At 37.9% G+C, this 14,032-nt stretch overlaps 2 protein-coding genes across 2 annotated transcripts; one reads left to right on the top strand and one right to left on the bottom strand.

The window, feature by feature from the left end:
* Positions 1 to 1,413: 1,413 nt before the first annotated feature.
* Positions 1,414 to 4,029, top strand: LOC145888906 (solute carrier family 49 member A3-like). Its single transcript, XM_082979777.1, has one exon. It carries the CDS (start codon positions 1,471 to 1,473, stop codon positions 3,001 to 3,003), a length of 1,533 nt encoding a protein of 510 aa, XP_082835903.1. The 5' UTR covers positions 1,414 to 1,470; the 3' UTR covers positions 3,004 to 4,029.
* Positions 4,030 to 6,017: 1,988 nt separating this feature from the next.
* Positions 6,018 to 10,894, bottom strand: LOC145890221 (solute carrier family 22 member 4-like). The gene is made up of 11 exons (XM_082981245.1): positions 10,718 to 10,894; positions 10,406 to 10,559; positions 10,072 to 10,154; positions 9,645 to 9,748; positions 9,256 to 9,410; positions 8,422 to 8,590; positions 7,791 to 8,024; positions 7,311 to 7,525; positions 6,873 to 7,055; positions 6,308 to 6,446; positions 6,018 to 6,102 (listed from the first exon to the last, which is right to left on the bottom strand). The coding sequence occupies exons 1-11, from the start codon at positions 10,892 to 10,894 to the stop codon at positions 6,018 to 6,020; spliced, it is 1,698 nt and encodes a 565-aa protein (XP_082837371.1).
* Between the last annotated feature and the right edge of the window lie 3,138 nt (positions 10,895 to 14,032).

The following is a 14,032-nucleotide window of genomic DNA, read 5'->3' as shown; positions in this document are numbered from 1 at the left end:
CCATTATAAAAACAAGACAAGGTTGAGATTTTGTTGCGTTAGAAAAAATTGTCGATTCGCGAACTTTATTTATTGCGCCTGACAACTTACAAATGGAAGATTACCCGTCGTTCGCATTAAGATATATTTTTTGCCATTCAGTTGTAATGTACGGCTGTTATGTTTCTATGGGACTATAAGTTTGCTGTTGCACTGTTATAACAGTCACTTCAAAACTACAAGCTTTGGGGACATTAAGTGGGAGAAAATCGTTGGTGTGAAAAATCCATACAACAGCCGTGAAATATGATCGTTTCCTACTTTGTGTGCAGCCTTCCTATAATTCTAAATATAATGTCGTCTTCAGTGGCGGATCGAATGTGGGTGCTGCTCCACACATTTTTAGCCGTTGTTTTAAAACATTATAGCGTATTGTTTATTGTGCAACAGTTATCTAAATAAACGTATTTGCTGACAAGGTATATTATTCACATTTACTTGCATTCCGTGAAATTAGCAACTGATTTCGTAGCGTAACAATCACACCTGTATCAGCATTTGCGTCAGTAGAAAATTGAACGACAAATATCATTGTTTCCAAAACAATACTTTAGGCAAGCCAAACACGTGAATCGGTAAATAAATAACATCGCCACTATCTACAGAGGCAAAAGAATATAATTGACTTGTGAAATTATTTTTAAACCGCCTGTGGTCCTTAAAACTGGTTGGGCTCCCTGTACAACAATTAACCTACTCAATATATAACAAGAAAACACTTCGAATAGCTGAAAGCAGGATAATAGACTAATTTTGCACTTAATCGCATTGAAAAGGGTTATATACGGCTTTGAATCGCAACACACGGGGAATAAAAAATACAACTTTGACACAGAACTTCACAGCGTATATCGCTGTTAACTTTTTTGGGACGATTTCCGTCGTAATTACGGGATCACGTTAATTCATCTCTAAGATGTGTTATCGGTGTTAGGTTTATTTACCGTAATCACTTTTTGCCATTGAAACATCACAATCCCCGACATGGCTGGAAATATTAGGGCTTATTGAATGCCAATCCGATCACTTGGCTTCTTTATCGTGTAACTTGATTTCCATGTAATTTAATTTTCAGCGTGCTTTCATGCGTATCGCGGAAATATTTTGCATTGGCATTGTTGCTTTTCAGAAATCTGTTTAAAAGTTATGTTTACAAGTGAAAATGTCACGAATGATTACAGGAAATATGCCTGCACACAGGTCGTTCTTTACCTACGGATCTGTCATTTACATTTCAGAAACAAACAAACTGACGATGTCAATCAATAGGTCTAACTGATATTTCTGTGTAAGATCGTACGCTGAACTGATATAGCACTACTGTCTCTGATCGTCTGTTTTTAAACGTTTAATGGATTTTTTTCTCACAGGATACCTTTAGTAACAATTTAAGCAAATAGATACCTGTCAAAAAATTTGGGACATAGTAAAATGATAAAAATGAATGATTTTGAATCATCGAATTCTCTTCCTGGCGGTTCTGAGGCGGCTTTGACCACAAATCAAAACCAGTATCGAGTTTACAAGTGGAGATGGTTTCTTCTTGCAACTCTGGCAATTTTAAATCTATCGAATGCACTTGCATGGCTTTCATTTGGGCCTGTTGCATACAAGGCCGTTCTGTTTTATGACACTGACTTGGACACTATAAACTGGCTATCAGTTGTCTTCATGATCACTGGGATTCCATGTGGCATCGTAGCAACCTGGCTGATAGATGTTATTGGCCTCCGCTTTTCGGTTATATTGGGTGCCTGGCTGAATGCTATCGGGTGCGTAATAAGAGTAATCAGTGCTATCGATGGAATTTCGCAACCTGCAATGATTCCTGTTTTGTTTATTGGGCAGTGCATTGCTGCTTTTGCTCAGCCGTTTATGCTGTTTGCCCCAACGAAGCTTGCAGCTCTGTGGTTTCATGAGGACCAACGGGCACTGGCAAATATGCTGGCCACCGTGGCTAACCCTTTTGGAATTATGTTATGTAATATATTGTCCCCAATTTTATTGAACGAACCCACGGACATGTTATTCATGCTTGCCATTGAGAGTATTCCAGCAATTGTAGCTGTTTTAATGGCTACATTTGGTTGGTGTTCCAGCAGTCCCGAAACACCTCCATCTGCCAGTGCTGAGGCAGACTCGGAGAGCTTTTGGGCTGGTGTCAAAGTTATGTTTAGGAATTGGAGATATCTGATTCTTGCCTGGACTGTGGGGGCTGGTATAGCTTTGTTCAGTGTTTTGACTACTTTGCTTTCCCAGATCCTCTGTCCATGGGGCTATGATGACTTTTATGTTGGTGTGGTATGTGGCACCACACTTATCGGCGCTGGCATTGTTGGAGCCGGTATAGCTGGTGTTCTAGTTGACAAAACTAAATGGTTTACTGAAGTTACCAAAGTGGGATTCACTGTTGCCATTGCAGCATTGGTGGCCTTTGCAATTGTACACAATCATATAAACCAGTGGGTGGCTATTGCATGTATTTGCGGAGTGTTTGGCTTTTTTGGGGTTCCTGTTTATCCCATAGGAAATGAACTTGCTGTGGAAACCACATACCCTGTTGGGGAGGCAACTAGCTCTGGAGTGGTTTTCATGTCTGGCCAGTTGCAAGGTATTGTTCTTGTGTTGGTCTTGCAATCAATTGGAACTGTAATTCCAGGCGACCAGCAAACTCACCAAAAATGTGCCAGTGACAACCTTGGCCCAGCCACTACTGTTTATGACATGTCTCTACCTGTGTACATCATGACGGGATATGCTGGTTTAGTATGCATTGTATATTTGATATTTTTCCGCACTAAATATCACCGGCTTTTGGCCGAAGGATATCCACCAGCAGTTGCTTCATCAGGCAATGGAACAGGATTTTTTGCAGGTGCGCAAGTAGATAATCAATCATTTAATGAAGAAAAAAAAGATAAAGATGATTTGATTGAGTGTAGTAAGCAGATCGATGAAGCATAACATCTAATTAATTATTTGTTGTGTGTATAAAAAGTGCATTAATATGTTTTGACACTCTTTCCATCCCACAAATTCTTTTTAATGTTTATTGAGAATGTAATCTAAAACGTTTTGAATACGAACAAGTTTAATTTTCTACTAAAATTAGTTTATTGCATGCTTGTGGTAAGCACCAAATTTGTTAATTGTTTCATGTTACTGACCATATAAGGCTTGTGTGTGTATTTTTAGAGCTGCCACTATTGTAGGCTGTAGCCATTTGTATGCATTAATTGCTAACAGATTTTAGCATGCAAATATGCCTTTTTGTATCTCCTTTACTCAGAAAATGTTGCATTTTTTGCCAGTGAAAATTCGCATGTAATGTTTCACGCTTTTCTGTGTTTTTGTGGATATGTTTTAGATTACACCTTTTCTATGTATTTGTGAACATGTAACATTGATAACAATGTATTTGAAATTATCAGGTGTGTCAATGTTCAGCCTGTGGTCTGTAATCATTCACCAGCAGTAAAATTGTTTGCGCTGAAATCACACTTCACTGTTTATTCATATCATGTACTGTTACTGGTTTTTAAGTTACGCTGCATATGTGTGACTGAAAAATGTCTCATAAATGTGTAATTTTTTAGTGTATGTTTCGTGTTGTATGATAAAGAACACTCACTTTCCAATTTTGCTATTTCTACAGTGGTTTAATTTTTTTATTGTCATCTTTCCAAATTATCTTCAGTGAGCCAAACTTTCTTTTGGTACAGCTACCTCCAGAAACTGTGTCAATTCTGTGGTACTGAAACAACATATCATGACAAATACTGATGTTTTTCCAAATGGAAGTCACGATTTTTACTTGTTGCATAATTTTGTTTCCAATTACTAACTAAAAACACGCTGGGAAATTTCACAATAAATTACATTGTTTAACCAGTTTTGATTCCCACTGCCCTAATTAAATTACATCCATTATTCTTGTTATTTGTGTGAAGTTCGTCTTAATTTGCTCTGCATCATTTTTGCATGCTTTATACCCAAAAAGCAATAAACAATGTATGTGTGAAGTGCAGTTTGTGGTAGCTGAGATCTGCATGACAAGGCTTTGTCATGTAAAAATAAAAATTTTCTGCATGTAAAGGCCTTGTCATGCAAAAATGCAATGTTTCTGCATGTACAGTCATGCTTAGCATCCACAAGAGAGGTAAATAATTACCTTAATTAGAGTTGCAATATTTGCTTACGAACCACATACTAGTGCAACAAGATACAACGTGTGATGTTTGGTAGCTGCACGACCTTTGTACTACTGTAAAAATCGAACAGTCATTGTGAGATTTCGTCCTGGCTTGGTGCCAAACATTTATGTTTTACTGGTTATTATTCAAAATAACGTGCACAACAAGACCCGGGAAAAGTCTCGTTGTGCCTGTTACACACCCATTCAGAGAAGCATCATGCGTTTCCTGTAGTACACAGGATATGGCGCCGTTGTCTGGCTACAACATGTCTTTTGACATGTTTTATTTATGATGAAGTGGTTCCGCAGACGCTCGGAGCAATGATCAATGTTGGGCATACCTTTACTCATCGCACAACGGAAATAATTTTAGGGTAAACCAAAGCAGCTCCTACTCTTTTATTTATCATGAAAAAAAGTCTGTTGACCCTATTTAGTGGGAATGTGAGTAACTATGGCATCAGGAGAGTGCAAAAAGTATTGGAAAAATTGTTGCGCATTATCTGTGCAGTATCGTCTGCCTAAATGTCAATAAGCGTTTCTTGTTTCCCAGTCCTTACAGGTTGATTGGATTACCGAAGAAGGACAGAATGGGAAATGTATGGGAACTTCCTTCCACAGTCGTAAAGCTCATCTTTAGCAATTTGAGGCAACATATTATTCTTAAGCGCAACTATAAGCAAGCGCAACTATACGTATACGTATAGTAAAAGGCGTTTCCAGAGCCAAGATCTTTGATCACCTTGGACAGTCGAGGTGTGAGGAATCACGCCTCTGAGATAACCATTTATTATACAACCATAAGGGTACAGGTCGGAGCACCTTAGCGCAAACGGTGAATATATGTGTGAAACAATGCACAAACTGGGCGTTTGACTTAACATGGGCTTGATATTTGGACTTGTGGCCAAGCATAACCGGAACCCATTCGTGCATCAGACCAAGTATATTAACATCTTGAGAAAGGCTAATTTATACAAGTGTTTAATCCAGTTGGCGATGTCCGTGTATTGTTCATGTTGGGTTGCAAACACTAACAGCTCTCATTCCTACAATCACTTAATCGGCAACGTCGACAGATTTTTGACGATTCTGTGCTTTACAGTGTTGTTATAGTCTGTCTTAATAAATATTTTTGCTGTTGGTAGACTATATGGTGACCTTTTATCGATATGTAGCTGAAAATGAAGAATATATAGATAGCGACACGTAAATTTCCGAATGAAGTAACCAATAGTTTTCACGATGAGACTTGGACTACATCTATAACAACCAAGAAAACTGCTGTTTACTGCGCAACAAGCTACCAAACCCTGCAGTTATTACATGGCCGAAAAATTACTTGGTCAAAGTCAGTTAAGGACCACCAACAGATTTTAAGTACTCGACCTGCGTCATTTACGTCACTTTCATATTTGGTCACATGGCCCAAATACATGGTCAAAACTCGCGACATGGAAACATGGAAACAATAGATGCACGCGTACCAACTGGAATGCCGTTGTGTATCACTAGTATGCGTACTACCGATTGGGGAACACTGATGTTGATTTTGAATGTGATAATATCTTCAAACCTTATAAGTTATATACTACCGAAGATTGGCGCAAAACGCATGCTAAAGCCAAAATACGTGCCTGGTCATAACAACGCGAAACTACTTAAACATTCTTCGCCCAAAATTGATAGTTTTTGATATTTTATTTCCGTATGTCTATGGCGCAATCCCGCGACAATCTTAAATTCAGTAAATTACAAGAAAAATAATTTTCCTTGTCCGAAATTAGGTGAATTGAATTTCTTGCCTTTCCGTTGTATTTTTTGTGTTTTTCTTCTGCTTAACTTTACACTGGTCTATGACTAGCCCCCTGTAATAAAAATGTGTTTCCTGTTTAGATTCAAATACAAAATGTACATTAATTGTAAAATATGGCCGATGCAATGCCTTGGAATTAGCATAATCAGTTGCATTGTAAAAGTGTGCAAAATATTTAACGAGTATTAAAATTTTATTGAAGTTGATTTTAAACACCAGAAAGTTTATTAAAGTTTTAATAAGACAATTAAACCTACCCGGGAAGGTCTAAGGCTTCCTCAACATTAAGAGGAAGTTCGGATCCTCGAGTTTCCGGCAAAAAGGCGAAAGTTATCACTGAAAATATAATTGCTGCAGCGTTTCCGAGAGATGGCGCAAGAGTGCTCCCTGTGTCACCTAAAAATATATTACGTTTATCGCATATGTTGCATTTATATGTGTTTCTGTGTCTATTGTGCAAAAATAAAATACCTCCGTAACCCAAAAAAACGTTCTATATAATTAGTCAAAGTATACATCGATATCGGGTTAGCACGGTATAGCTTGTTTTTGACTCAGCTACACTTCATGATGCGTCATCGAAAACAACAGCTATCAAAAACAACATTCGAAATCAAGTATTCAAAATTTTGTTGTTGGCTAATCCAACAATCATGACTGTTTAAAGTCATTGTCATGGAATACATTGCACGGCATTTTGTATCTATAACGTTAATATTTTACGTCATCACACAAACAGCAACTTCAACGTGCTTGCTACATCATGAGTGTCTCCATGGATAAAAACAAACAGAAAGGGGATTGATCTAAGTTGATACTAACTTGCGAAAATAAGATAGGGAGCGGCAAATCCCCCAATACGAGAACCAACGGCATTCATTCCAAGCATGGACTGGCGAGACTTTGTTGGAAACAGTTCTCCCGTATATACGTAAACCACGTTGAAAGCTACTGAGATAAGAAGTTGACTCGTCAATGTCAGGGCTGTTGCCAGAGCTCCGCTGTCTGCAGAACCAAATAACACAATGAAAATCACCTGATAATTCCTAAATTTAATTGTGGAAGGAATTTGGAAGAAAATTTGTGTGTGTTTATGGATAACTCTATCCATAAGCTTGTTTTTTTGCATGACATTGAAACTTCCCATAATTGTTCAAAAATAAGCATTTTTTTTAAAAATAGCTTACGTCATTTAGATATAATTCAGTATTCGAAAATGATCATTAGAATATTTGCTGTAATTTTTTATCTGTTACTTACAAGCTGCCACCAAGGAGGCCACAATAATTGACACACTGGTGGCGACCATAGAAATCATATACGCTTGTCGGCGGCCTCGTGTTTCCACCGCAGCAAAGAACATAAAAGTTGCCAATAGCTCGGTTACTCCTCCAAAGAATATGTTCCAAAATCGATCACCTGATAGTTTGTTCATGTTTAGCTTCATCGTGTAGTAAGACAGACTCACCATGAACCTGCAAACACGCAAAAGTGTTAATTTCTGGTAACCGATTCCGGAAATCACTCCTCGGCCTATAGTTGCAACAGATTTTATTTGAATAAGACACTAACGATGCTTTTTTAGCGAAATGTATTTGTCTTACTCGAAAGTCAATATATTTTAACCCCGGAAACATATTTTTCCATCAATGACCCAATAGTGTTAGTTGGTTTTCCTGTTACTCTTATGAAAAGACATAAATAATTAAAAATTGTCAAAGATTACTCAAGAATTTATACCAGGAAAATATGACGATCAAAAATCTCCTCAGCATTCGTGGAGTCATGATGAGTTGTTTGAGTGTTTCAACAAAGCTCATTTGTTTTTTGTCAATATTATGCCCGGCACTGATCAACGCTTCGTCTCCAACCATCGGCTGTTTGTGGTTGAACTTTGCAATTTTTTGCAAAACCAATTTCGCCTCCTCTTTTTTTCCAGACGCGCTCAACCATTCAGGAGATTCATCGATCAACCTGTGGGTTCGTAAATGCGGTAAAAGAACAAAAAACTAACTGGAAAGTCCTCGCACACTGAAAAAATAAACCCCGCACATGCAACAACAACACTGGAAACTGAGTTTCGCAATAGACAACAAAGCTAAAAATTACGTTTCAGACCAGTAGCAGAAACCTTGGTAGTGAATAAGTGTCTGGCAGCATTATTAACTGTGTCTGATATGTTATAGGCTTTGCGTTCCTTAAAACAACAAGCCGTCTAAATTTGCATTTGCGTTTATTCCGTTTTCGAGCAGTGAAGAAATGCAATCTGAACAAATACAGACTACAGCACGAACAATTAGTAAAATACCTTATACTAAACCTCGTCAAACTGACGAATTATTGAAATATCGCATATCTCTGTATAACATACCAAATATATGGAATGTATAGGATTCCGATCAGTCCGGTAAACCTGAGATACCATCTCCAATTAAAAAAAACAAACGCTAAGGGAGCGAACAGCATACTTCCAATTGAATATCCAGCTTCGAGTGACAGATACGACATGGTGCGAACTTTCGTTGGCAAGAATTCCGAACCTGAAACACAGAGCAAATGTTTCTGTTGGCAAATTTCTTCGACGTCTACCCACAACAGGGTTTCTTAAACTGTGTGCCATGATACGGGATCAGGTATGCTTCGAAATTTTCACCAAATAGCAACAACATTAAAAGTTTCTGCATATATTGTGTTAAATTGTTAAACATGAGAAGATAAATTGCAAGAGCTTGTATGTTGCACAACTGCATAAATTACCGCGACAAAAGAATTAGACCTGAATTGAATTTGACGTAAAATGTCGTTAGTTTAACTTAACTTACTAATTATGAACAAACAGCATTAGGTACTAAACCAGTGATTCCCAACCTTTTTGTGGTTGCGTGTACGCAAGGTATACCACTTAGAGGTAAAACAATTTCAACGCGAATCACCTAATTGAATGGTACAAAGTAACCTAGTGGATGAAGTAACAAACATTTTGAGATCACTTGCGGTTTTTAAAATTCGAATTATACCCGAAAATTACAGAAAGGTGCTCGGCGTACCACCATGAATGCCGTCGCGTACCACTAGTGGTACGCGTACCACCGGTTGGGAAACACTGCACTCAAACGATGCCTGTGGATTAGGAACTTGCCGTAAGTTTATCGGACAATTAAAACCCTGTTTAAAGCAATTAGTTAAACAAACAAGACTTATATACCTAGAACAATTGCCGTCGTATAATTAATCAACGCCATCACACCAGCCAGAAACGTCATAATAAAGTGCATGGCGACATCCGTGACGAAACTAGCAGCAAACACTACGATGAACTGGAGGAATGTGAAGACCAAAAATGTCATCTTTCGGCCGAAACTGAAAAACAACAGATTTAACCAAAAATAATACTTGAGTTTCCAGTGAAAACGACCACAGGGCAAGCCTCTGTTTGTTGAGCCTTACTGATTGTCCAGTGTTTCTCATTTATTTATATTGAAGTAAGTTGCGTACATGCGGGTATTTTTTTTTCTTCATTACAAAAGGTAAGTTTGCATTGAACAACCTTCAGGTTTTCGGAATAGTTTTCGAGGAAGTCGGATTTTAACTTACACGTCAGACACAGCTCCCCCAATCAAACCTCCAACCATTAGTCCGATCATGAATGCAGAAGTGGTTAACGGTTTTTGCCACGATTCATCGCACACCATTCCTAGCTGATAACAATGACGTTGGATAATAAAGCAGAAAAGAGGACCATAAGAAATAGCAAGCTTGTTGGTTTATACCTGATACCAACTGGCTGGTGATAAATGGTAATCTCAACATATCAGGGAATTATAAGTGATATATTTCAAGCAAACGTCAATAGTAAGTTGGTACAAACACTGGGTTTGTCATACTTAAAGTTGGATGTAGCCAACATAAGCTCGCAGCATGCAATCAAAAGGTAACACATTTAACGTATTAAAAAATCATTACGCAAAACAAGTTTAAATACAATGAAACTGATCAGACAAAAATTTATTTTAAACCATACCTGAGTAACTGCTGAAACTCTATCACTCTCAAAATCTACCATTTCACAAGGAAGGACATCACTGGAATAGTTGGAATCTGGTTCTGAAAATACGAAAAGAAACAAAACAGAAGTAAAGATGGTCATAATAAAATTTGGCCATTGTCCCAGTTTTAAGTTTGAAATGTGACGTACCTCTATAAAAAAATATGAAATCCGCAATCTTGTTACATTAAACAAAGTTACAGTCACACTACATGTAACACCTACTAAATGCTCTTACATAAGGCATGCAAAAGTGACTTTGATCTTGCTTGGCTGCATTGCCTTGTGGCTATACCGCCTAACATTATACCTCGTATCATTTCAATCAATTGTTGTCGTGTAACGTTGAACACAGAACATTGGCTTCTAATTTCTTGTTGTGTTGAATAATCAGTTTTCCACGGTATGGTAAGATTCATCAACTTCTCCTTCCAGCTACTTTCATTCAGGTGGATTTCTGCGGCCTTTAATTAAGAAAGAACAAGTTAGTGAGCTATTTGATAGAACTCAATAAAAACTAAGCACAATATACGCTGTTACCGCATAATTATATCAGACGTTATAATCGGAAAATACATAACTTTATTCGTTTTTGTTACGTTGCAGTTACGCCACACTTTACCTCTTTGGTGCTTGTGACGTTGAACATCTTCATGACGTCACAATGATGCGGTGGAGTATATTGCGTCACGAGAACTTGCAACTGGGTCAAGCCATTGGGCATGGTTGCCAGTAGCAACAGAATGCAAAGACGTTTCTCATAGGGGCCAAAGTTTTCGTCTTTAACTGTGAATTTCATGGTGATCTTAACAGATTTTCTCACTAATGATTGCAACTCCTTAATGCAGAAACAGAGGATTGTTAAACACTCTGCAAGTCTTACTTAAACTGGAAATAATGAAGCTAATTTCAGAATTAAATACAAACGTATCGGCTCGAATTTTTGCTTTGGGATTTGCAGAATTATTTTCGTAATCTTTCGTCGTTTTGTTAATTGCTTTCCTACGAAACTTCAGCATCAGGAGACGTCTGGTTATTTGTAGCCATTAATTTCATCCAGCACAAATCCAAAATTTCAAAAACGTAAACTGTAACCCTGTTATTAGCAAAAGATATTCTTTTGTGCATTTCGTACAATCTGCTTTTTTTTAAAGCACACCCTTTTTGTCGCTATGCATGCAAGCTTCATTGCAAAATGGTGCAATATTCAATACTGATGTCATATACAACCGGTGCCTGTGTAAAATGCACTGTTCTGTAGCGCTCTGGCATATTTACTTGTGCGGAAACTTTCTGCACCACCAGTAGTTCACCAATCCTTCTGCTAAACCCACAAATACTATCACATAGGTGCAAATCTCAGATACGTTTTCATTTATATTTTAAACCAATTCGCAAATATAAATATTGTGAATTTATGAATACGCGGACCAGAAAGTGATTGTTGAATCCATGGATTTGAACAAAATATTAAAAAAAATTACCTCATGAACAGCCACAATCCTTACAATTGCACAAAACAAAATACTGCAATAAACCATGACAGAGTTATCAAAATATATAGAACATTGCACTGTACAATAACGTGTGCAGTTTAGCATGAGGTTATAGTCCGCAATTTGAACCGGAATGCGTTTTCTTTATCCGGAAATTCGCCTAATTTGTACGAAGCTGAAGGTACAAATGATTTGTGAACTCTTTTTCAACAAAAATCCACGGAAAATGCGGATAATTAATTCGGATCTTTGCCTGTTTCGAATAAACGTTGTTTTTAATATATCGTAATCCATATTTGGGTGAATTTCCAGGTTTAACTTTTAACATTCGCGCACCAAACCAAGCTTTAGTAAATTGTTTATGCATAACAACTTATAGTTACATTGTAACATCGTTTGACCAACCGACTTTCTTGTTGCGCGTGCAGTTAATTTGTTCAAAATGCTTTCTGGGTAATCAGTGCGTAATGTTACAATAAGCACGTATTACAATGATTTTGTATTTTCAGGTTACAAAGACATTTTAATTGTGTTTTATTGGAGCATATCCTCTTCGACTCAACATTTCCAAAATTCAAGTTGAATTTAAATTTATTTATATAACGAACTTAGGTGCCGTCTAACCCCGGGGGCTTGTTTGACCCTCGAACGCAAGTTGATGAGCCTGTATTCGCGTTACACCTCAACATATTTCCTTAATTAAGCGCTGAAAAAATATTCATTGCATGCCGACAGGAGAACGAGATTCGGATGACTCTCGCGTGTTTATGAACTACCTAGTTGACACAGCCTTGGCCCGTACCAAAACACACCTCAAACCCGACGTCCTTCTTAGGTATGTTGACGATCTGTTTTTATCATTTTCCGATGAGCCCACACTTCAACTCTTTTTTAAAAAGCTTAACCTATAGAAAGTATCTCTATTTCATTTCTTGAAATTTTTTCTTCGAACTTGTTCAAAACAACAACCTTCAAAAAACCAACACACGCTGGGCTTTATCTAAACTGGAGAAGCTTCACCCCAACCCACTACAACATTGTTAATGCCTTGTTACACAGTGCATATAACATATGCAGCTCATTTAAACTCGTGCACGAGGAATTTCAGGCAATAAAGACTACTACCCTGCGACGCGATGGCTATCCGATTGCTTTTCTGGGTCGTTGCATTTTCCCGTTCCTGCAAATGCGTCACACCCAACCCCAGGTTAAAGAGACGACGAAGCAACCCCAGCAACACCTGCTTATGCGGCTTCCTTATCTCGGTCATGCTTCAAAACACTTATCAAAGGTAATTCGCAGGTGTGTCGCCCACCTCACACAAGGCGAAACACATGTACGCCTTGTCTTTGACATCAACAAATTTGGCACCTTGTTTTCTCTAAAGGACCGGGAATCAACGTTAACACGATATAACATTGTTTAAACCGTATCACGTGTTCTAGTGGTTCGACATACATTGGCCAGACAAGACAAAACCTTGTCACGAGACTCATGGAGCACAGGACGAGCTCTTCTTCGGATGTTTGCCAACATCTTGTGGCTAATCCAACACACAAGGTTGACTTTAGAACCCAACAATCATTGGACAGGTTAAAGAAAAACGTCTCTTTTTTTGGAAACAATTTGCATCCAAAAATTTCTGCCGCTGTTCAATGCCCTTACGATTTTTTAACATACAAACCTTCCTTGGTGTATACATACAATAAACGTGTATATGTTTTGTAATATTTTTATTTCTTCTATCGTGCACAGTGCATTCAATGTGTCAAAGTACGGCCAAAATTTTGTTTTTGTGTAGGCTAGGTCGAGGCCAGTACAAATACAAAAGTCCCAATATTAAATTTGAGTCACTTGAAACTAGGTATTTATATAAAAACGTTGCTTCGCTCATTCATAGACATCCTGGACATGGACGGAAACCCCAAACAGGGCGCAGAAAACTTCCCTCCAAATATTTTGATTTTGATGATTCCAACCCCAAAATCCTGAAAAACGTGCATTTCTACAAAACCCCTCCCCAATTATTTGCATGGATGCGGCCAGATTCAAACCGTTACCACCAAGAGCAATCGACAAATAGCGACCAAAACGAAAGAGCGTGCATGGTTTTACGTGAGAAAATCTTCGCATGGGAGCCTGACTCGAAAACATCGTAGTTTATCGGCACCATTTTATCTTTAGTAGGCCTATGTATTGTTTATTTATGATAAATTGTGTATCGCAAAAATAAAATGATTTTATTTGATTTGATCAAGACGGCGTATGAGGGAAATCCCCTTTAGTCTTTCAATTTTAGGTTAATGACGCGTCTTTCAATGTGCGTTGATATTAGTAATATCATATTACGTGGTGGCACTTGCGGGCCACTGTAGAGCTGAACAAAAATTTGTCAAACTAAAGCTAGAGCATAAGCTAGTGCATTTATCTAACAAAAAAGT

Source organism: Ascidia mentula, chromosome 2 (genome assembly GCF_947561715.1).
Source record: "Ascidia mentula chromosome 2, kaAscMent1.1, whole genome shotgun sequence".
Classification (NCBI taxonomy): Eukaryota; Metazoa; Chordata; class Ascidiacea; order Phlebobranchia; family Ascidiidae; genus Ascidia; species Ascidia mentula.
The sequence above is the reverse complement of the archived record's forward strand: the minus strand, read 5'-3'. Positions and strand labels throughout refer to the sequence as shown.

Excerpts from the sequence above, each read along its gene's own strand:
- LOC145888906 (XM_082979777.1), top strand. The coding sequence starts at position 1,471 with ATGATAAAAATGAATGATTTTGAATCATCGAATTCTCTTCCTGGCGGT.
- LOC145890221 (XM_082981245.1), bottom strand. The coding sequence starts at position 10,894 with ATGAAATTCACAGTTAAAGACGAAAACTTTGGCCCCTATGAGAAACGT. Across the intron at positions 9,411-9,644 it reads GGGGGAGCTGTGTCTGACGT|TTTCGGCCGAAAGATGACAT; the intron begins GTAAGTTAAAAT and ends GTTGTTTTTCAG. Across the intron at positions 8,591-9,255 it reads TACGACGGCAATTGTTCTAG|GTTCGGAATTCTTGCCAACG; the intron begins GTATATAAGTCT and ends TCTGTGTTTCAG.